Raw genomic sequence first — 16,809 nt, forward strand, 5'->3', positions numbered from 1 at the left:
CCGTTCACACCACGAACCTGAGCGATAAGCTGCGATTAGCATCTGGTGAGAGCCCGAGCCACCGTCAAGGCTGGGTTATTGGAGTGAGAAGCGATGATTCGTGCACGATTGCTTCTTTCTGGTATTTTGAGATGATCGCAGCTAGCATATCCCAGGATACGGACTGGAAGCCTTTATGGTGTTGTGGGCTTCCCTTCGTATCGTTGATAGAAGCTCCTCCCGGGAAGCGCCAATTGCGGTGTTCGAAGGGCTTTGGTCACGCTGGCCCGCGCTGAACGTTAGCCACGGTCGAGCATCATGGTGGACTGCGTACCAACTCTATACTACCCGGCGTCGTCGTCACCATGGCGGATTCGGAGCATGTGGTGGGTTCTTGCGTGTGTCCACATCGCCTGGATCGGAGCGCGTTTCTTGAGAGCAAGGCCCACCAGATAGCCCGAGGGATCTGGTGAATACAGTGTCACCGTCGGGGTAGCAAGGTTGAACTCGAAGCTGAGAAGTCGGTGAGTTGGTCCGAGTCCGGGTCCGTGAAAGGCGAACTTCAAGAAAATGCTGGCCGAGGCAATAGGCCGAGGAAGACTGGAAGCCTAAAACACAATGATAGTAGCGGGTGGACAATCGACGATGATGAAAAACCGGAAATTTCGGCTGAAACAGTTCCCTCGTGCTAAGTGCCTGACGACATATGGGCGAGAAAGCGGGCATGATAGATGGTTTATGCACAAGAGCCATGAGGGAGTTGGTCATTGCCCATCCTGGAGAGCATGGGTATGCTGGCAGAGGTAATCCAGATGATGGCGGAAAGCAGGAAGTAAGGCCGTATGTGCCTGAACGATGGAAGGGGCGAGGACTGCAGAAGTCACGTCAGCGGCTTTCAAGGACTGCGCGGATAAGGATGCAAAGCAAGCTTAAACCGGTTTAACACTCACAGCTTCGAGGTTTGGTAGCCCGTATGGAGAGCGGTGGAATAGCTTCATATCGGATGAGAGAAGCAAAGCCTTGGTAGAGTTGAAGATCGATTCGGAGGTGTCGTCCATGACCGGAACCCTCACCACGAGAGAAAGGAGCACAGATAACCCAGTCACACCACCGCTAGATGCGCGTTTAAGCCTGCCACTCTGCAGTGTTTCGGGGCAGCTTTCGTGGACGGCGCGATCCACGAAGTCCTAATCTATGCACGTGACCCAGCGCGGAAGAGCGTCGGGCGGGTTTAGTCGGAATCTGTTCTGCGCCTACCTTTTCCCTCCGACCTCGATAACACAAAGCCAGGCATCCAAGAAGCTAACAGTCAAGAGACGCTCACAGAATGGGAACACCATCTCATCGTATGCGCCTTTCAATGCGCGGTTCGTTGAAGGTGGATGACGAGTTGGGACCTATGCAGCCGCTTCGAACGCCGTTATCTATGTAACATACATTGCGTTCTTGCTTTTCGGACTTGGTCAGTTCAAACACCTCGGTTTCTTCACCGAGCCATACTAAAAGACTCCATACAGCGGTATCCTACCGCTACTCCAAGACCAAGGGCGACTTCCTGTCCTCGCTCCGCACACAAACATGTCCGTCCGTCGTTGCCTCTGGCCCATCAAGCGCACTAACAACATCATAACCCCAGGGCCCTCTCTCGCTCTGAACTTCGCTGCTTCGGGTGCGTTAATGCCGGACTCGATGTAGTTGAGCGCCGGTTCGAGGTATGTCTGGACCCAAGAGCACTGCTGCGGGTGCTGGTGTCACAACCCCGACGTTCGGCTCATTCCCAATTCCATCTTCGGCCCTTCGCTATCATGGGGTGATTCCCTGGCAGGGTTGAAGGTGGTGGAGGGCATGGATCCCGTCGGAAAGTGCCCGGCTGAGATCCGCGAAAGCGGAAACCGTTAACGACGTGATCCGGATAATACCAGCGGACGGAACGCATGCTCGCCGAGTTCTTTCCTTTTTGTCTCTCTATGGCGCGGGAACTGATGTCTGAATTTCCTGGACCTAATCAGCTATGGGTTCGGGTACGTTTGACTGCCGGGGATTGGATGCCCGTTTGATTCCTTTACGTTGATGCCGCAAAAACAGGAATCCTGTTTACATATCCACAGGTCGGGCGACATTTCGCTCGCGCGTGTATCTAGATGCGCTGATACTTGTCCGCCTACTAGATTGGCGTCGTCGCTGGCTTACAGGGCGTGCTCGTGTACGCCTTTGCCTCGTCCTTGCCGCTTCTCACCTTCCCGTACCTCGGCGGGAAGATTAGGAAGCTATGCCCTCATGGCTTCGTCCTGACCGAGTCTGTGACACGTCTCTGCTATCGCACGGTCCGAATCTCATCGTCGTCCTCCCAGGTACACTCGCGAACGCTTCGGCATCACCACTGCGCTTTTTCTGAGTTTCTTCTCCGTGGTCACGATGTTCATATACATGGTATGTGTACACATTCCCGATTATATCTAGCGTTCGCTTATAAGAGATGTATCCCTCGTTCTGACCCTGTCTATACGCAGGTGTCCGAATTAACCGCCATTACGGGTGTCATCAATTCGCTCACCGGACTGAACGCCATCCCCGCCACCATCGTAGAGGTCGTTATTACCATGTTGTACACCGGTTTGTTATCCACCTCGTCCGCAAGTCACTGTCGGTTGCTCATGTGGTATCCGTTGATCTATAGCATGGGGTGGCTTCCGCACGTCCCTTGTTACCGACTACGTCCAGGGCGTGCTCATCCTCGTATTGCTTGTGGTCTGCTCTGCGGCGATGGGAGCCAACATCCGCATTGATCGCGCATTGATCGAGGAATCCGGCTTGCTCAAGGCCAACCTGCTTGGATGGCAATTGCTGTACAGTACGTCACTCCTGGTTTTTGTTCGACCAACCCAGGTCTGATGCCGTCCGTGCAGTCTTACCTGTTGCGATCGTATGGAACAACTTCTTCCTCGTGCGTTTAACTGTCTCCGAAAAACCTACGGATTTCGCTGAACTTGCCTTACAGTCGGGGTATTGGCAACGAGCTTTCGCCTCCAAGACAAATAGAGACCTTTGGATCGGATGCTCCGGGGCAGCCATCATCGTCTTCGTCATGCTCACCATTGTCGGCTTCAGTACGTTCATCAGCATCGTCCTACTACTATTCCTCACCGCTAACGTGTCTCGTGCCTCACCAGCTGGTCTGATTGCCGTGTGGTCCCGTCTCTACCCGGGTTATGAAGGCGACGACGGATCGTTCACGTTCTTCGAGATTCTCGCCACCCTCCCGGCCTGGGTCGTCGGCTTCGTCCTCGTCTTCGCCATCAGCCTTTCTTGCGCGGCCTACGACACGCTCCAGAACGCGATCGTGGCCACGATCAGCAACGACGTGTTCCGCAACAAGCTCAACATCTGGTGGGTTCGGCTCGTCCTCATCGTTAATGTGCCCGCCGTCGTTGTGTACGTCATCTGCTATCCTATTCAGTCCGCAACAGGGTGCTCATGAAACGTTGTAGGGCGACGAAGAACTTGAATATCCTTGTATTGTACCTCATTTCGGACTTGGTATCCGCGGCCATCATGCCTCCTATTTTCTTGGTCAGTTTACTTCGATGTGCATCCCCGCCACATTCGATTAACACGAAGGACGTTTAGGGCTTGATTCCGCGTCTCTACTTCCTGAACTCGTTCGACATCATCATTGGTGGCGTGGGAGGTTTCTTCACCGTCTTCATCTGGGGCGCCATCTACTGTTAGCCTGATTGCCATATCACATCCCAGAGACTTAATTTACACTCCCATCAGATAACGACGCTAAGAAGGGCGCAGGCGTGTTGATTCTCCAAGCTGTCAGTCCCACTCTACCCCTCCATTGATATTACTTGGCCGTTACTCATGCACCGATCGCATCTCAGGGCATATATGCAGACGACTGGTCGACCTTCGGTGCCTTCGTCGCCGCCCCGGTGGGCAGCATCCTCTGGACCTTCGGCGCCTTTGCGCTCCGCGCCGGTGCGACCTACCTCTACGCCCGCCGCACCGGCGCCCATTTCGGCGTCTTCGACAAGCGCGAGATCGACGTCGCCCGCTTCGCGGAGGAGGCGGCGCAGGCGGGGATCTCGGTCCCGGACGAGGCGGAGCTCGAGGAGAGCCGTTTGGATGAAACCAACGGGACCAACGACGACGACGTCGACCGGAAAGAGAGCGATGAGCAGCAGGGCGTGCAGGTGGGAATCGCAAGGTCGGATTTGTGAGGGGCTGCTGCCATCGGCGTCATTTACGAAGACGATGGTGCCTCATCCTGTTCTGAATGCGATTTCATATGACTTCTTAAGCTTAGAGAACGAGATTCCTTGCATCCCAGATCATAATACACGTACTGTATGAACAACGCCAGTGTACATAGGCACATGTTTGTAGGTAGATACGTATATTTTTTGGCGCGGTCCCAATAGGACTCAAATGGTCATCACGTGGGACGCGTGTAACGCGTGAGCGCGTCACATTTTGAGTTGAGCAGAGATTGAGCGCGCGGGGCGCCAGACTCGGACCGGTCTTCTTCTGCTCAGGCTGCTCAGCCCTGCATAGCGCAGCACTACCGAGCCTTTCCTCCTGATTAGTATCGCTGGCCTTCGACTGAAGTATGGCGTTGAACCTCGCGCAAGTGACGGACGCGACGCGCTCTGTCGTACGCAAGGCCAAGCGGAACGGGGTCTCGATGAGGTGAACGGGTCCGTGCCAAAGCAGCAGACGAGGCGTTGATAGTTGGCGCGAAATAGTACTCTCACGCCGCGCATAGTTCGCGATGAAGTAGCGAAGCTGCTAGAGGTTGACGAGGACGACCTCAGAGAGTTCCGCACAGCCATCAAACAAACAGCACACGAAGCTGCGGTACGTTGCCCAGATATGCTTTCATGCTCTGCGGCCTGTGGCATGCTGACGTGTGTATCCAGCAAGAACCCCGCTCCGAGGACGACGCGTCCGAGCCGGAGCCATCGACCCCGAAACTCAAGAAGGAGGTCAAGGGCAAATCAACATCAAAGCCCGCAAAACCAGTGAAGTCTCGCGCGTCGAGCGAAGACGCGTCTGCAGACTCGACGTCGGCAAGCAAGAAACGCAAGAGACAGTCGAAGTCAAAGGCGGTATACAAGTCTGCTGTACGTTCCTTGCGTTCACCACACTCGCAAATGCACTCCTGTACGCGGGTATTGACTGCCACGTCTACAGGAATTCATAGCAACCTCGGACATCGAACATGATGAGGACGACGGTACTGGTGCTCCCAGTACAGCCGCTGCAAAACTCAAGCCTTCCAGGGTGGACACCAGTGACGAGGAAGACGTCTCGACTAAGCGCGCCACGAGCAGCTCTTCGGTCAAAGCAAAGTCGGCGCCAAAACGCCAATTGAAGCCCAAGTCTGCGAAGCAAGCAACCGCAAGCGACGACGAAGCGGAGGTTGCCTCGGAGAATAGTTCGCAATCGAAGTCTAAACCGGCGGCGAAATCCAAGGCAAAGCCGAGAGCTAATTCTGAGGCGGCGAAACCGAAAGCCAAACGGGCCAAGAAGGAGGTTGATAAGGACGAGGAGACAATTAAGCGCCTGAAGGTATGCCCCTCCGAAATGTGCTGGACTGCGATCCGTGAACTTAGAATGTATCCAGAGCCTGGTCGTTGCTTGTGGTGTGCGCAAAGTCTGGTCAAAAGAGCTCGCAGGTCTTGACAGACCTTCCCAGCAAATCAAGGTATGACCACCGCTTGTTGTGCGAGCGCTGTCGTATCCATAACTGCGTGTCAGAAAATCAAAGAAATCTTGACATCGCTCGGAATGTCTGGCCGCATGTCGATGGAACAGGCGAAAGCGATCCGCGCAAAACGAGAGCTGGCGCAGGAGATTGAAGACGTAGTAAACTTTGAGAAGGCCATCGTTGGGCGGAGTCGGAGATCTGCGACGCAGAGCCAGAAGCAGACGGACAAGAAAAGTGACGGGGAAATCTTCAGCGACGAGGAGGACAGCGAAGGGGACGATGATGAGCCGAAGAAGAAGAGGGCGAAGGTATTTGCCAGTCCTCGTAGCCATGTTCGATACGGCACTGCTAACTCCTGCACTGCCTACAGCGACTTCAGGGTCCGAATGCTGCGCGTAAAAGCATTACGGCGTTCTTGGGGGACGATGAGTCTGATTGAGCGATTCCTATGAATTCCCTCTTGGTCCTCATGCTTTCCATAACCGTCCATTATTGCGAATAAGTTATGCCGATACCGTCTACATCCATAGCAGATCACTCTTTTACACTGCAACCCTCCATCTGCCTAGCATTTGGTTGATCCTCATCACAAGAAGATCTCTCAACATCTGCAAGCTGTCTACCACCACGTTCAGCTTGCTCCCAGGTATCTCGTGCCATTCGATTGGCACCTCCGCTACGGGGATTCCCATTTGTTTCGCGATGAGCAAAATCTCGACGTCGAAGATCCACGTCGTGAGGTGCTGCTGGGGGAAGATTTGTTGCGCGGCGGCACGGGTGAAGAGCTTGAAGCCGCATTGAGTATCGCGAATGTGGCCAACCCCGACGATGCGTAGGATGGTGTGCAGCCCGTACATGAGGACATTCCGAAGGGGCGAACGCTACGACCGACGAATAGTCAGCTCCCAGTACCGTCGGCGGAAGACCGGCGAGGACTAACCTTCACGACCGCCTCCGTTTTCACGAGATGAGCACGGCTACCGATGGCAGCCGCAGCATGATTCTTCGGCGCGAGCTTATCTAGCGCTAGCCAGAGATCCTCCAGGTCCTGGAACCGGCTTGCTCCATCGGCGTCCACCATCAACAACTTCCTTCCACGCCCGTGCAGCATGCCATGCCGCACCGCTCCACCCTTTCCCAAGTTCTTCTTCAGATTCACCACCCTGATATCAGAGGCAGGGTACTCCTCTTCCGCGAGCTTCAGCGCGAACTCAGCGGTACCGTCCGTGGAGCCGTCGTCGACGATGAGGATCTCGTAGGTCCGGCCTACAACGGATTGTAGTGCAGAGAGGTGGCGCACTGCCGTGGAGAGCATGGCGGGGAGTCTATTGACCTCATTGTACGCAGGGACAACCACGGTGAGGTCGACTGATGGTGCATCGTGAATGGAAGGGAGTGGGAGAGGCTCGGACGAGAGCCGAGTGCGGTACGTTAGCTCGGAAGGCGTAGATTTTATCGGAGGCGGGGTGAGGAAAACAAGGACGCCATATAACTGTGAACAATGTTAGCGCTCGACGTCTGAAGACCGAGTTGCGAAGGACGGGGTTCAGTTCAAGGACTAAGTCCTGACCCAAATGTTTCGTCGTCGCCACGACGCGCGCCTGGATCAGGCGGCTCGCAGCTCTTAGAACAAGGATGATCTGGTCGTTCATCTTGCAACGAATGTGTGGAGTGTGATACTCACTGTAGCCAGCAATGCCACAAGAACCGAGAAGAGGGTCGCGGGTGCCATGGCCGACCAATGATTGGAATACGGAGCCCAGGCAAAAAAAGCCTTCCTTCGTCACCGCCCTATGCAATAAGGCTGACGGAAGGTAGAAGGTGTGTTGGCAGGCTTTGGCAGAGGTGTAACTTAGTTTATGTCCATCGCGGCCGGAGGGTGAGAGCAGTCACCTGAGCGCGCTGTGCGACGTGGCGGTCCTCCAGGTTGCGTTCGGCGACGGAATCACGGATGAGGTATGGTTATATTCCGTGCGTTATGCTGGCAAGCAGCGGTCTCTTGTGAAACAAGGGGTCAGCGAGGAACTTTGAGCAAGCAGCAACGAGGGTGAGTATATGCATGATGCATTCAAACCTACTCTACAATACATGACAGGAGACGACAGGATACTTCTCATAGCAGCCGCAAATATGTAGGTATATAATACAGGTACGGGTGAAATAATGTGTCGCGAGAATACCGAGAGATGGTGGTCCGTCGTGAGAAGCCGGTGAAGTACGAAGGGCATGCAGCCTCAAACCTCGCCATAGAATACACATTGCGAGAGTTCATCCGCTTCGACACCTTGCCTGGTGGTAAGGATGTCGCGGACCTGTGGACAGAGCGCGTCAGTCTTCAGTCGAATTACCGGCGATATCGAGAGACATACCTCCGGAGGTGGGTTGAGGCCTAGTGCCTCTGCGCGTTCCCAACGCTCGAGACGGGAAACACCTACACATGGGCCATACTCATAGGACCTGTTTGGTAGAAGAACGGTCAGAGCCTTTTCAAGGACATGGTTGATGATGCACTCACAGGTCAAATGAGCGGAGGATATGAGCAACCTTGCTCTGGCCTTCGGTGTGGACTACCGAAAGTATGTCAGTATTATGTAGAAGGCGCAATGAGCTGCAACCCTATCATATATGCGCATATAACAGGCATATGATGATGCATGAACGACCGCAAGGAGAAAAGGACTCACTGGTTGCTAGGTGTCCATTCTTTGCCTTCGCGGCATTGAACGCTTTATTCCATTTCTTATCGCTGTGCTTGAGCTCCAAAAGCTTGCCCTCAGCTGGTTGCTTGGCGTTCTCATTCAATGCGGGAGGCGCCGCATCCCCGTTCTTCCTCGCCTTCTTCCCTTGTGCAGCTTGCAGCTTCTCCGCAACATTCGCTGCGGAAGTATCCCTTGCGATTTTGCGGCGCTTGGGAGCGGGGGCAGGAGCAGCAGCAACTTCTTCCTCTGAGCGCTTGGCCGGCTTATCTTCAACCTCCTGCTCTTCATCGCTGCTGTCCGAGGTGAGGTTGATGACGGAACCGGAGATATTTTCAGCCTTCTGCTTCTGCTTTGAGGAAGCATTAGACGCTGAACGCTTGGTCGCCGTGAAGGAGTCCGAGAGCTTTCGCTGTGTCAGGGAGTGCGCGCTGGAACGCATCTTCCTGGTGGTCGGGACAGCAGGGGTGGATGTAACTGGGGTCATAGTTCGTAGAAATTATCGTAGAAGCATAGACAGAAGGATGCAGTTGGTAAAGTGGAGGGAAGGTAAGGTATAGGCCTAGGAGGCACGCATAGCGGAACCGCAGCGGCTCCTCAAATCATATATTCCCACGCCTCGGATAACCGTCATAGGCCCAATTGCAGAGGCGGAAGCAGAAACGCGTTGATTGGCATATTAGAGATCGTACATGTACGGAGAATCCTGAAGCGAAAGCGCGAGTTCTAGGAACTATGAGCCAGGGATATTCGCGTTGATCTCCTCCAGCAGCTCTTCGGCGATCTTCTGGTTCGACACCTGCGATGTCCACGGCGTTAGAGTAGGTCAACCACACATATATCGTCATGCAACCCACTCGAAGATTGTAATGCACAGTTTTCCCGTTTTCGAGCGCACTGAAGCGCAAGTACCGCGGGTCCTGTGCTAAGGCGAAATGCATGCCCTTGAAAAGGGAGATGTTTAGCAGCAGTGAATATACCGCCTCCTTCCTCATCACTACCGCACCTATCAGCGCGCCGCCTAGTGCACCTTCGGAATCAGAAACAACGTACCAAGACGAGGGCTTGAGCCATCGACCCGCAATACATTGAGCTTGAGCATGCCGGTACCCCGCTCTTGCCATTGCGTCTCTGGGCTGAGTGTGTACAACTTGCCTCGAACTTGGTATACGGTTTCTTCTTCCTCTTCGCCGGTGGGCACTGGCCGAAGAATCAACAAAAATCCCCATTTTAGGAATACAGGAATGTGAGACATACCGTCTTGTTCGCTCAGCTCCACCTTGGACCGCTCACTCTCGCTCTCGTCTTCCTGATCTTTCCCAGCTCTTAGCTTTTCGCCGAACGAGGCGGTCTCCTTCGGGCTCTCCTCGCCTTCCTCGTTCTCAGTTTGTGCGCCTTCGTCCTCACCAGCTGACAGCACGCTAGCTTTGACAGAGGGATCCTTCTCCGCCGGTGTACCTGCTCTCGATTTCTTCGGAGTTGCGGCCAGAGGACTGGCCGCAGCAAGGCTTTGTATATATCCGCCCGTCGCATATGACGCGAAAGCGCCTGACGCCTTGGCGTTGATTCGTGCAGACGGCGATTTCGCTCTGTCGCCGTACGGGGACTTGCTTCTGTTCACGGGGGACTTCGGTCGCGCGGGGCCCGAAGACGGAGATCGTGAGGGCGTGACGGATGCGAACGGGGAGGAAGGCGACGCGAAAGCGGCGAAAGCGGATTTCTGGAACAGGCTGGAGGCGGTGGAGGGCTTTGGCGACGCGGGCCTCAGGCTCTCCGTCTGCGACGTCGAAGGAGTCGCGTTTCCCGAGGCGAAAGGTGACGAGACCGCGTTTCCCGATGCGAAAGGCGACGAGGTTCCAGAAGCAGCGGGTCTGAAAGGGGACGGAGCACCGAATGTCGGAGTAGACTTCGGTTTGCTGGTGCTGCCAAACACGGGTGCGCCCTTGACAGACGAGAATGGGGAGCTGGAGGAGGCGTAAGCCATGAAACCGCTCTATTGGGGCTGCTATCAGCGCGTTCATTGAGAATAATGAGGATCGGCGTACCAGTTTGGGCGTTGAAGGAGGGATCGGTGCAGGCGCTGGTGTCGCAGGGTTCTCATCAGGCGGAGGAGAGGGTCGTTTGGTCTCGCGTGGATTGGCGTCCTGATCGGGCTCCTCGCGTTGCCTCTTGGTACCAGTGATGGACTCAGAGCTCCTCCGTCTTTCCATCTTCTCATCTTCGTCCGTGCTACTTCCTTGGTTTTGAGGTTGTTCTTGTTGAGGTGGCTCGTGTACGATACTCTGCTGCGATTCGTCCGGGATATCGATATCTTTGGTCTCTGGCTGGACATAACCGGGCACAGAAGCAATGTCCGCAGCCGCCTCGAGTACGGCAGGAGTGTCGACGCCCGCGTTGGCCTGTACATCCACCTGGACACACGTTTCCTGCGGAACACCATCTTTCCAAGTGATATCTTCCACCCTGCGGCTGATATGCCGTACCTTCGACTCGATGGGCGGAGATTTGCCGAGCTCGGCAGCCACGTCCGGCCCTGACGATGAGCGAGAGCGGGAACGTGGTGGGGTCACGACGCCGTTATCCTGAGGATCCTCCTCCTCGGTTGCGTCCAGCTTGTTCTTCTTCACGGGCACGCGTCGCTCCTTTCCGGGTGATTCCATATCCTATATCAAACCAGATAAGACTCATCGCCGCCAGGGTGCAGTGCATAACGCGCGCCGATCGCATGATATGGCCACGAACATGAGGTTGGACGTACGAGGGTAGTAGACTGTGGCGTGGCGGGCTCCAGCGATATTTCCCGCTCCCGTTTACGCGGCACTTGCAGTTCTGAAGTAGAAGTGCATATGCGAGCATAGAGCGCACCGACATAAGCGATGAGAGCTAAACGCCGTGTACAGCCAGATACGCACCAGAGCTGAGGTCTTCCCCGCTTCCGGTTCGCGATAAGTTGGTGAGAGGGAACGGCTCCGCCTCGCTTTCGTGGGCTTTAGCAGTGTTTTGAGGGGTCTCCATGGCGAGCCGCGAGCCCTTGTGGTGGGTGGAGAGGTAGTGAGAGTCCGAGGTCAAGAGACTAAACAGGACTAAAGGGCCCTGGTAGAGCGGTGCAAGCGCCGAACCTTCGTTTCCACGTTCCATTGAAGTGCGGCTGGCCTCGAGGACCACCAATCGAACAGATGCAGGCACTATCTCTGCCTTGTATTGCGAGAAACGAGTAAAAACTTGTATGTGCATGCGATGATGGAAGTGTACATGATTGTATGGTGCGACTGCAACTAGATGATAGCATACTAAATGGAGCGTCCATGTCCCTAAAAGAGAGAATGAAAGCAATATATACCACAACGCGTATGAACGTAACCCTAGAACCTGACCATGTCGCTCAAGAGCCCCAAAAACAAGATGAAAACCTCATGAAGGCGCAACCGCGCGTTTTCGACGTTCGTCCGCGAGGACGAGCATATTGCGAAGACCTGACGCCACAGTCAGCGGCGCGCCAATAACCATATCCGACTGGTGAGACACGTACTTCGCTCCAGAACCGGCTTGGTCAGGACGTGATCGACACCTATAAGGGGAGCGCCGACGAACGGGCCAATGAATGAGCCCTCGCTCATGACATCGGGAGCAAACAACTGACCGGCCTCAAGGAACTCTTCTTGATCCCCGAGGAGGGCGTTTCCCGTTACCCCGATGACGAAATCCTTCCGCCCCGCCTCACGCAGGCGCGCGATCGTGTGTATCCCGCTCAACACCGGCATCTGGTTATCGAGGAACACCGCCGCGAAGCGGCCCTCCTGGCCGCCACTGTCCTCCCCGCCGCTGCCGGGCTCGTTGCCGATGCGCTTCGACGAGCCCTCCGACGACGGCGTAGGCCGCAAGCCGCCCGTGATCATCTCCACCGCGATCTCGCCATTCTCCGCCGTCGACACGTGGCACCCTAACCGCATTAGCATGCGCTTCATGAGCATCCGCGTCAGGGTATCGTCGTCTACGACGAGCACGTGCATGCCCTTTTCGAACGACGGCGTTGCGGACACGCTCGTCGTGGCGGAAGGCGGAGGGTCCGTCAGCTTGGATCGATCCGAACCGGCCGGGGACGGATCGACGGCTGTCGCGTCACTGTCCGCAGAAAAGTTCGGGGGGCGCGGCAACTCGACAAAATTCGGACGCGGCTGGGCCGGGCGAACTATAGCGCTCATACTCGACGAGGAGGATGACCTATGTGAGAAGCCTGGCGGAGAACTGGGATCGAGGGCATCATCGGAGTTGTCCACGAGAAGGGACACGTCGGTGCCCGTGGATGGGTCGCCGATCGTACGGGTGACGATACCGGATTGACGACGATTCGTCCCAAGCTCGAATAGCCCTCCTGTGAAGGTAGATCAATCGGCTACCAATCATCATTTTGATACATGCCGAACCTTGCTCCATGACACTGGTGAGGGCCGACGGTACAGCTCCTGGCGGCGGTTGCGTGATTTTCTGCCTCGGGTCCGTCTTCGTTGCCCATTGTTCGTTCGGATCGAGTAGTTGCTGCTCCAAGGTCGCAGCGGCATCGTTCTCCATGAACAACGGATCCATCGACTGGAGAGCTTTGCTTCCAACGCCCAGCGCTGGCATGCGAGTTCAGTTCTGCTGGCCTGGAAACTAACCAGGTTCCCACTCACGCAGCTCAACCCAGAACGTCGATCCCTCGTTCACCTTGGACTTTACGCCCAATCGGCCTCCCGAGAGTTTGACGATCTGCCTGACAAGCGCCAGTCCAAGACCGGTGCCTTTGCCGCCTATGTTCACGTTAAGCATCCGGATTGGTCCATGTCCTGGCAGTCAAAACACACCTTGTTGCCTTCCCATCTCGGTCTGATTGAACGCCGCTGAGAAGAACGAGAATCCGTCAGCCGCGCACACCCAATCCCAAAACCACAGCACCGCGACTTACAGAACAGCTTGCTCTGCTGCATATCCCGCCGGCGTATCCCGCACCCCGTATCGCTCACCTCGATCCTCACCACTATCCACTGCAACGCCGTCCGATCGTGGTGCAGATTATGTTGGCTCAGGTGGCTATGCGACAGCGGGAGCGCGCCCCGCATCGGCACCTCCCCCTCGTCGTCCTCTCCCGGGCTCTCCGCCTTCCCCGACCCCGCGCGCGCCCCAAAGTAGTCACCTTCGTCCGGCTCCGGGCGCGCGTACGGCGTACCCACCTGCGTCTGCACGCCGTACGGCGTGTGCACCTCCGGGTACACGAGCGTCGTCCGGATCGTGAGCCGCCCGCCGGTATGCGTGAATTTCGTCGCGTTGCTCGCGAGGTTCGTGATCACCTGCCGGAGGCGCGTCTCGTCGCCGACGACGACCCCGCCCTCCTCCGCCCGCTCCGCGAGCATGCGCGACACCGTCGCGTCGTCGTGGCCCATCGCCTGGTACGCCGCCCGCTTCGCCACCCAGTCGATGCTCCGGTCAAACTCGGTGACCAGCTCCAGCCCCCGCGCATCGGTGGCGATCTTGAGCGGGACCATCATGCCCTCCATGACCTGATGGAACGCGTACGGCTTATGCACGCTCTCGAATCGGCCCGCGTCCATCCGATTGAAATCGAGCACGTCGTTCAACACTGGAAAAAACGCCCACGCCCGACGTCGACACCGATGAGCCCTTGCTGAGAACACAGAAAGAAAAGAAAAAGAAAAGAAAAATCCCGCCCCCCCACCTTTTGACATCATGCTCAGGCTCCCCTCCAACGCCCTGAACTCGATCTCGTGCTCCTTCGGCACGACCCCGCCCGCGTCTATGTTCTGGACGGCGAGCAGCGCCGTGTTGAGCGGCACGCGCACCTCGTGGAATACGTACGACGTCAGTCGCCGCTTCGAGTCCGCCGCCTTGCGCTCGTTCACCTGCGCCTTCTGCGTCGCGCGGAACTGAATCTTCAACTGGTCGCGGAGGTTGTACATCCGGCGCTCCGACTTGGCACGCGGACCGGATGGAGCGAGCAGAGAAGAAGAAAGAAAAGAGAAAAGGGGGGTGGTATTGTTAGCTACGGCGTGCGACGCAGCAGGAGAGGGAGGGAGGGGTCCCCGTGCTCACCACTTCTCGCATATAATGCACATATAACAGGAAGCCTGGAACAGCGGAGATGAGGAACAGTTTACCGAAACTGGAGCGGTGACGGGACGTGCCTTGGAATACCACAAAGTTGATAACATCTATCCGAAAAAAGAGGTCAGAGTCGCACGCACATATCCCAAGGCCAAGACAGCAGCGAAAACGAAGGGAAAACGAGGGGGGAGGGGGGTGGACGTACTCCGTATCCATCCAATTCGATCGGGAACGATCAACGCGCACATCCTGCGTCATCGACTCAATCTCGGGCGGGAAAATACCTTGAAAGAAAATCGAGAGCACTTACGAAACGCAGACGAACAGCGCACCACACAGCGCCGGCAACCTGTTCATCTTCAGCCCGAACAGCGCAATCGTCTGCAACGCCGACGTATAACTGCGCCGGTCCACCATATCGTCAGCTCCATGGCGTTCGGAAACAGCGGCCGCTGTGCGAACGGGGTTGAACTTACTAAAACGTCGCCAAGAAGTCCTTCGTCCCACAATCGAAGTGCATATGCTTTGGACTGTCAAAAGAAAAGAACATCAGAACTCCCTTCCCTCCTCGGCGGACAAAGAGAGACGAAGGTTTAGGGTTTCCGCGCGCACCCTCCTGCGGCGATCCGAGGAGGCGATTCGCCCGCGGAAACACTCATCCCCGAATAGTCCGAAGACGGCGACAAAGAGGAAATCGTAAAGACCAAAAAAAAGACTCACTTGTATTTCCCACACCACCGTCTATATGGCATAAACGTGGAAGGCGCTCGTCGAATCAGCAACCGACCTTCACCGCATGCGCACGTGTGCCCCACCGGGCCACATTACGGATAAAGCGAGAATGACTCACATGAACATGATCTGATACAGGGACCGTGATAAATCGAGCGCGCGCGCATCAATCCGTGTCAGCGATCCGTTCTATACTCGTGGGCGGCAGGGGTGGGATTTGGGGAGGGGAAGCTGCTCACCAAGACCAAGCAGAGACGCATAGGAGCGATTGATACACCTTTGGATGCGAACGGGGAAAGTCGTACACGACCATGGGCAGCAGGGGGACCGTCAGCGCCGGCGCCGCACCTGGGGTGTATACGAACGAGTGGTGAGATATCTCCGCAAGGCTGAGGAGTATCGAAAGCGAGATGTACCGTAGTAGAATATCTTATCGGCGAGGACGAGCGGATGCGGGACGAGGGCGGCGCCGAGGATCCAGTTGACGAGGAAAAAGACGGCGGACCAGATCGCGAGGCCCCTGGAGTGAAACCAGGCCTCGCGCCGGTAGTGCTCCTCTGCCTTGGAGTCGAGGAACCGGTTGTAGAAAAAGTGGGCGACCGCAGGCCAGAGTCGCCTAGTCGGACGCCGTGAGTTAGTGGTAGGTCACGCTGAAACGAAAAGAGAGAGAGAGAGAGAGAGAGAGAGAGAGAGAGAGAGAGAGAGAGAGACCCACCATCGTAAGACGGCAAGCGCCCGACAGCTCCCCCAGAACCCGTACGCGTCGCTCTCGTGGTCCGTAGCCGTCGCCGTCACGCTCAACACCGCGGGCGGCTGAGTCGGCGTCTTCTGCGGGCTGCTCTGGCTCTGCCCATGCTCGCTCGTCACGCTGCTCCGCATCTCCTCCGCCCACACCCGGTCCACCACGACATCGTCCACCGTCTCCTCGTCCTCCCCCTCCCCCTCCCCCTCCTCCTCCGTGCCCTCCGCGTTCTTCTCGCGCTCGCCGACCCCGCTCCGCCGCGGCGCGACGTTGCTCGATCCGGCGCCCGTGCTCTGATCGTGCACGCTGCTCTCGCTCGGCAGCGTGCCCTCGCCCCAGCGCCGCTTGAACCGCGCCCAGTGCACGCGCAGCGTCCCGCCCCCCCGTCCGCGCGTCTCCTCCTCGAGCGTCACCCGGAGCGACTTCCTCGTCCTCGTCGGCCCCCCGGTCTCGGGCGCGAGCGTGCTCGACGAGGCGCCGCGACCCGCGCGGAAGGCGGTCACGGGCGGCGGGAGGAGGGCGTCGATGTCGGGCGTCGATACCGTCGGCGGCGGCGAGGGCGGCAGCGCGGTAGTCGTACGAGCATGGATGTTGGCGGCGGCGGGGGCGGCGGCGATGCCCGGCCGTGCTGGCGACGGTGCGGCGATCGTTCCCTCCCGCTGCTTGTGTCGCACCTCCGTCCGTTCGGGCTGGGCGCACTCCGTCTCCGTCTCCGTCTCCTGTTCGCCGGCAGCGGACGAGGTGAGGGTCGGTGGCGCCACAGGTGGGAGCCAGGACATGGCCGCAGCAGGATATCAGCTCGGACTCGAGTGTGCCGTGGTGTGTGCAGCGAGGAGAGAGAGGAGGCA

At 57.0% G+C, this 16,809-nt stretch overlaps 6 protein-coding genes across 6 annotated transcripts; 1 reads left to right on the plus strand and 5 right to left on the minus strand.

Moving 5' to 3' along the window:
• Positions 1-715: 715 nt before the first annotated feature.
• On the minus strand, positions 716-1,037 carry PUNSTDRAFT_136764 (uncharacterized protein; the record flags this gene model as incomplete). The annotated part of the gene is made up of 2 exons (XM_007386370.1): positions 716-850; positions 930-1,037. 2 exons carry the CDS (start codon positions 1,035-1,037, stop codon positions 716-718), a joined length of 243 nt encoding a protein of 80 aa, XP_007386432.1.
• A 231-nt stretch (positions 1,038-1,268) lies between these two features.
• On the plus strand, positions 1,269-4,391 carry PUNSTDRAFT_90679 (uncharacterized protein). Its single transcript, XM_007386371.1, has 16 exons — positions 1,269-1,441; positions 1,497-1,559; positions 1,616-1,924; positions 1,989-2,000; positions 2,065-2,087; positions 2,148-2,275; positions 2,331-2,409; positions 2,490-2,592; positions 2,657-2,830; positions 2,886-2,923; positions 2,978-3,086; positions 3,150-3,411; positions 3,468-3,549; positions 3,607-3,703; positions 3,757-3,800; positions 3,867-4,391. Exons 4-16 carry the CDS (start codon positions 1,991-1,993, stop codon positions 4,203-4,205), a joined length of 1,488 nt encoding a protein of 495 aa, XP_007386433.1. The 5' UTR covers positions 1,269-1,441; positions 1,497-1,559; positions 1,616-1,924; positions 1,989-1,990; the 3' UTR covers positions 4,206-4,391.
• Positions 4,392-5,965: 1,574 nt separating this feature from the next.
• PUNSTDRAFT_54279 (glycosyltransferase family 2 protein) lies at positions 5,966-7,492 on the minus strand. Its single transcript, XM_007386372.1, has 4 exons — positions 7,380-7,492; positions 6,636-7,187; positions 6,064-6,576; positions 5,966-6,001 (listed from the first exon to the last, which is right to left on the minus strand). The coding sequence occupies exons 1-3, from the start codon at positions 7,425-7,427 to the stop codon at positions 6,238-6,240; spliced, it is 939 nt and encodes a 312-aa protein (XP_007386434.1). The 5' UTR covers positions 7,428-7,492; the 3' UTR covers positions 5,966-6,001; positions 6,064-6,237.
• Positions 7,493-7,752: 260 nt separating this feature from the next.
• On the minus strand, positions 7,753-8,873 carry PUNSTDRAFT_54280 (uncharacterized protein). Its single transcript, XM_007386373.1, has 4 exons — positions 8,380-8,873; positions 8,211-8,262; positions 8,065-8,152; positions 7,753-8,007 (listed from the first exon to the last, which is right to left on the minus strand). Exons 1-4 carry the CDS (start codon positions 8,831-8,833, stop codon positions 7,930-7,932), a joined length of 672 nt encoding a protein of 223 aa, XP_007386435.1. The 5' UTR covers positions 8,834-8,873; the 3' UTR covers positions 7,753-7,929.
• Positions 8,874-9,030: 157 nt separating this feature from the next.
• Positions 9,031-11,529, minus strand: PUNSTDRAFT_145365 (uncharacterized protein; the record flags this gene model as incomplete). The annotated part of the gene is made up of 7 exons (XM_007386374.1): positions 9,031-9,190; positions 9,249-9,388; positions 9,445-9,591; positions 9,649-10,384; positions 10,437-11,054; positions 11,150-11,220; positions 11,304-11,529. 7 exons carry the CDS (start codon positions 11,527-11,529, stop codon positions 9,125-9,127), a joined length of 2,004 nt encoding a protein of 667 aa, XP_007386436.1. The 3' UTR covers positions 9,031-9,124.
• Positions 11,530-11,597: 68 nt separating this feature from the next.
• PUNSTDRAFT_145366 (uncharacterized protein) lies at positions 11,598-16,801 on the minus strand. Its single transcript, XM_007386375.1, has 17 exons — positions 15,935-16,801; positions 15,636-15,835; positions 15,459-15,567; positions 15,338-15,348; positions 15,210-15,228; positions 14,964-15,019; positions 14,798-14,887; positions 14,693-14,736; positions 14,568-14,594; positions 14,476-14,510; positions 14,102-14,354; positions 13,334-14,005; positions 13,233-13,268; positions 13,062-13,178; positions 12,816-13,007; positions 11,921-12,763; positions 11,598-11,864 (listed from the first exon to the last, which is right to left on the minus strand). Exons 3-17 carry the CDS (start codon positions 15,477-15,479, stop codon positions 11,803-11,805), a joined length of 2,478 nt encoding a protein of 825 aa, XP_007386437.1. The 5' UTR covers positions 15,480-15,567; positions 15,636-15,835; positions 15,935-16,801; the 3' UTR covers positions 11,598-11,802.
• Positions 16,802-16,809: the final 8 nt, after the last annotated feature.

This window comes from Punctularia strigosozonata (genome assembly GCF_000264995.1).
Source record: "Punctularia strigosozonata HHB-11173 SS5 unplaced genomic scaffold PUNSTscaffold_11, whole genome shotgun sequence".
Taxonomy (NCBI): domain Eukaryota; kingdom Fungi; phylum Basidiomycota; class Agaricomycetes; order Corticiales; family Punctulariaceae; genus Punctularia; species Punctularia strigosozonata.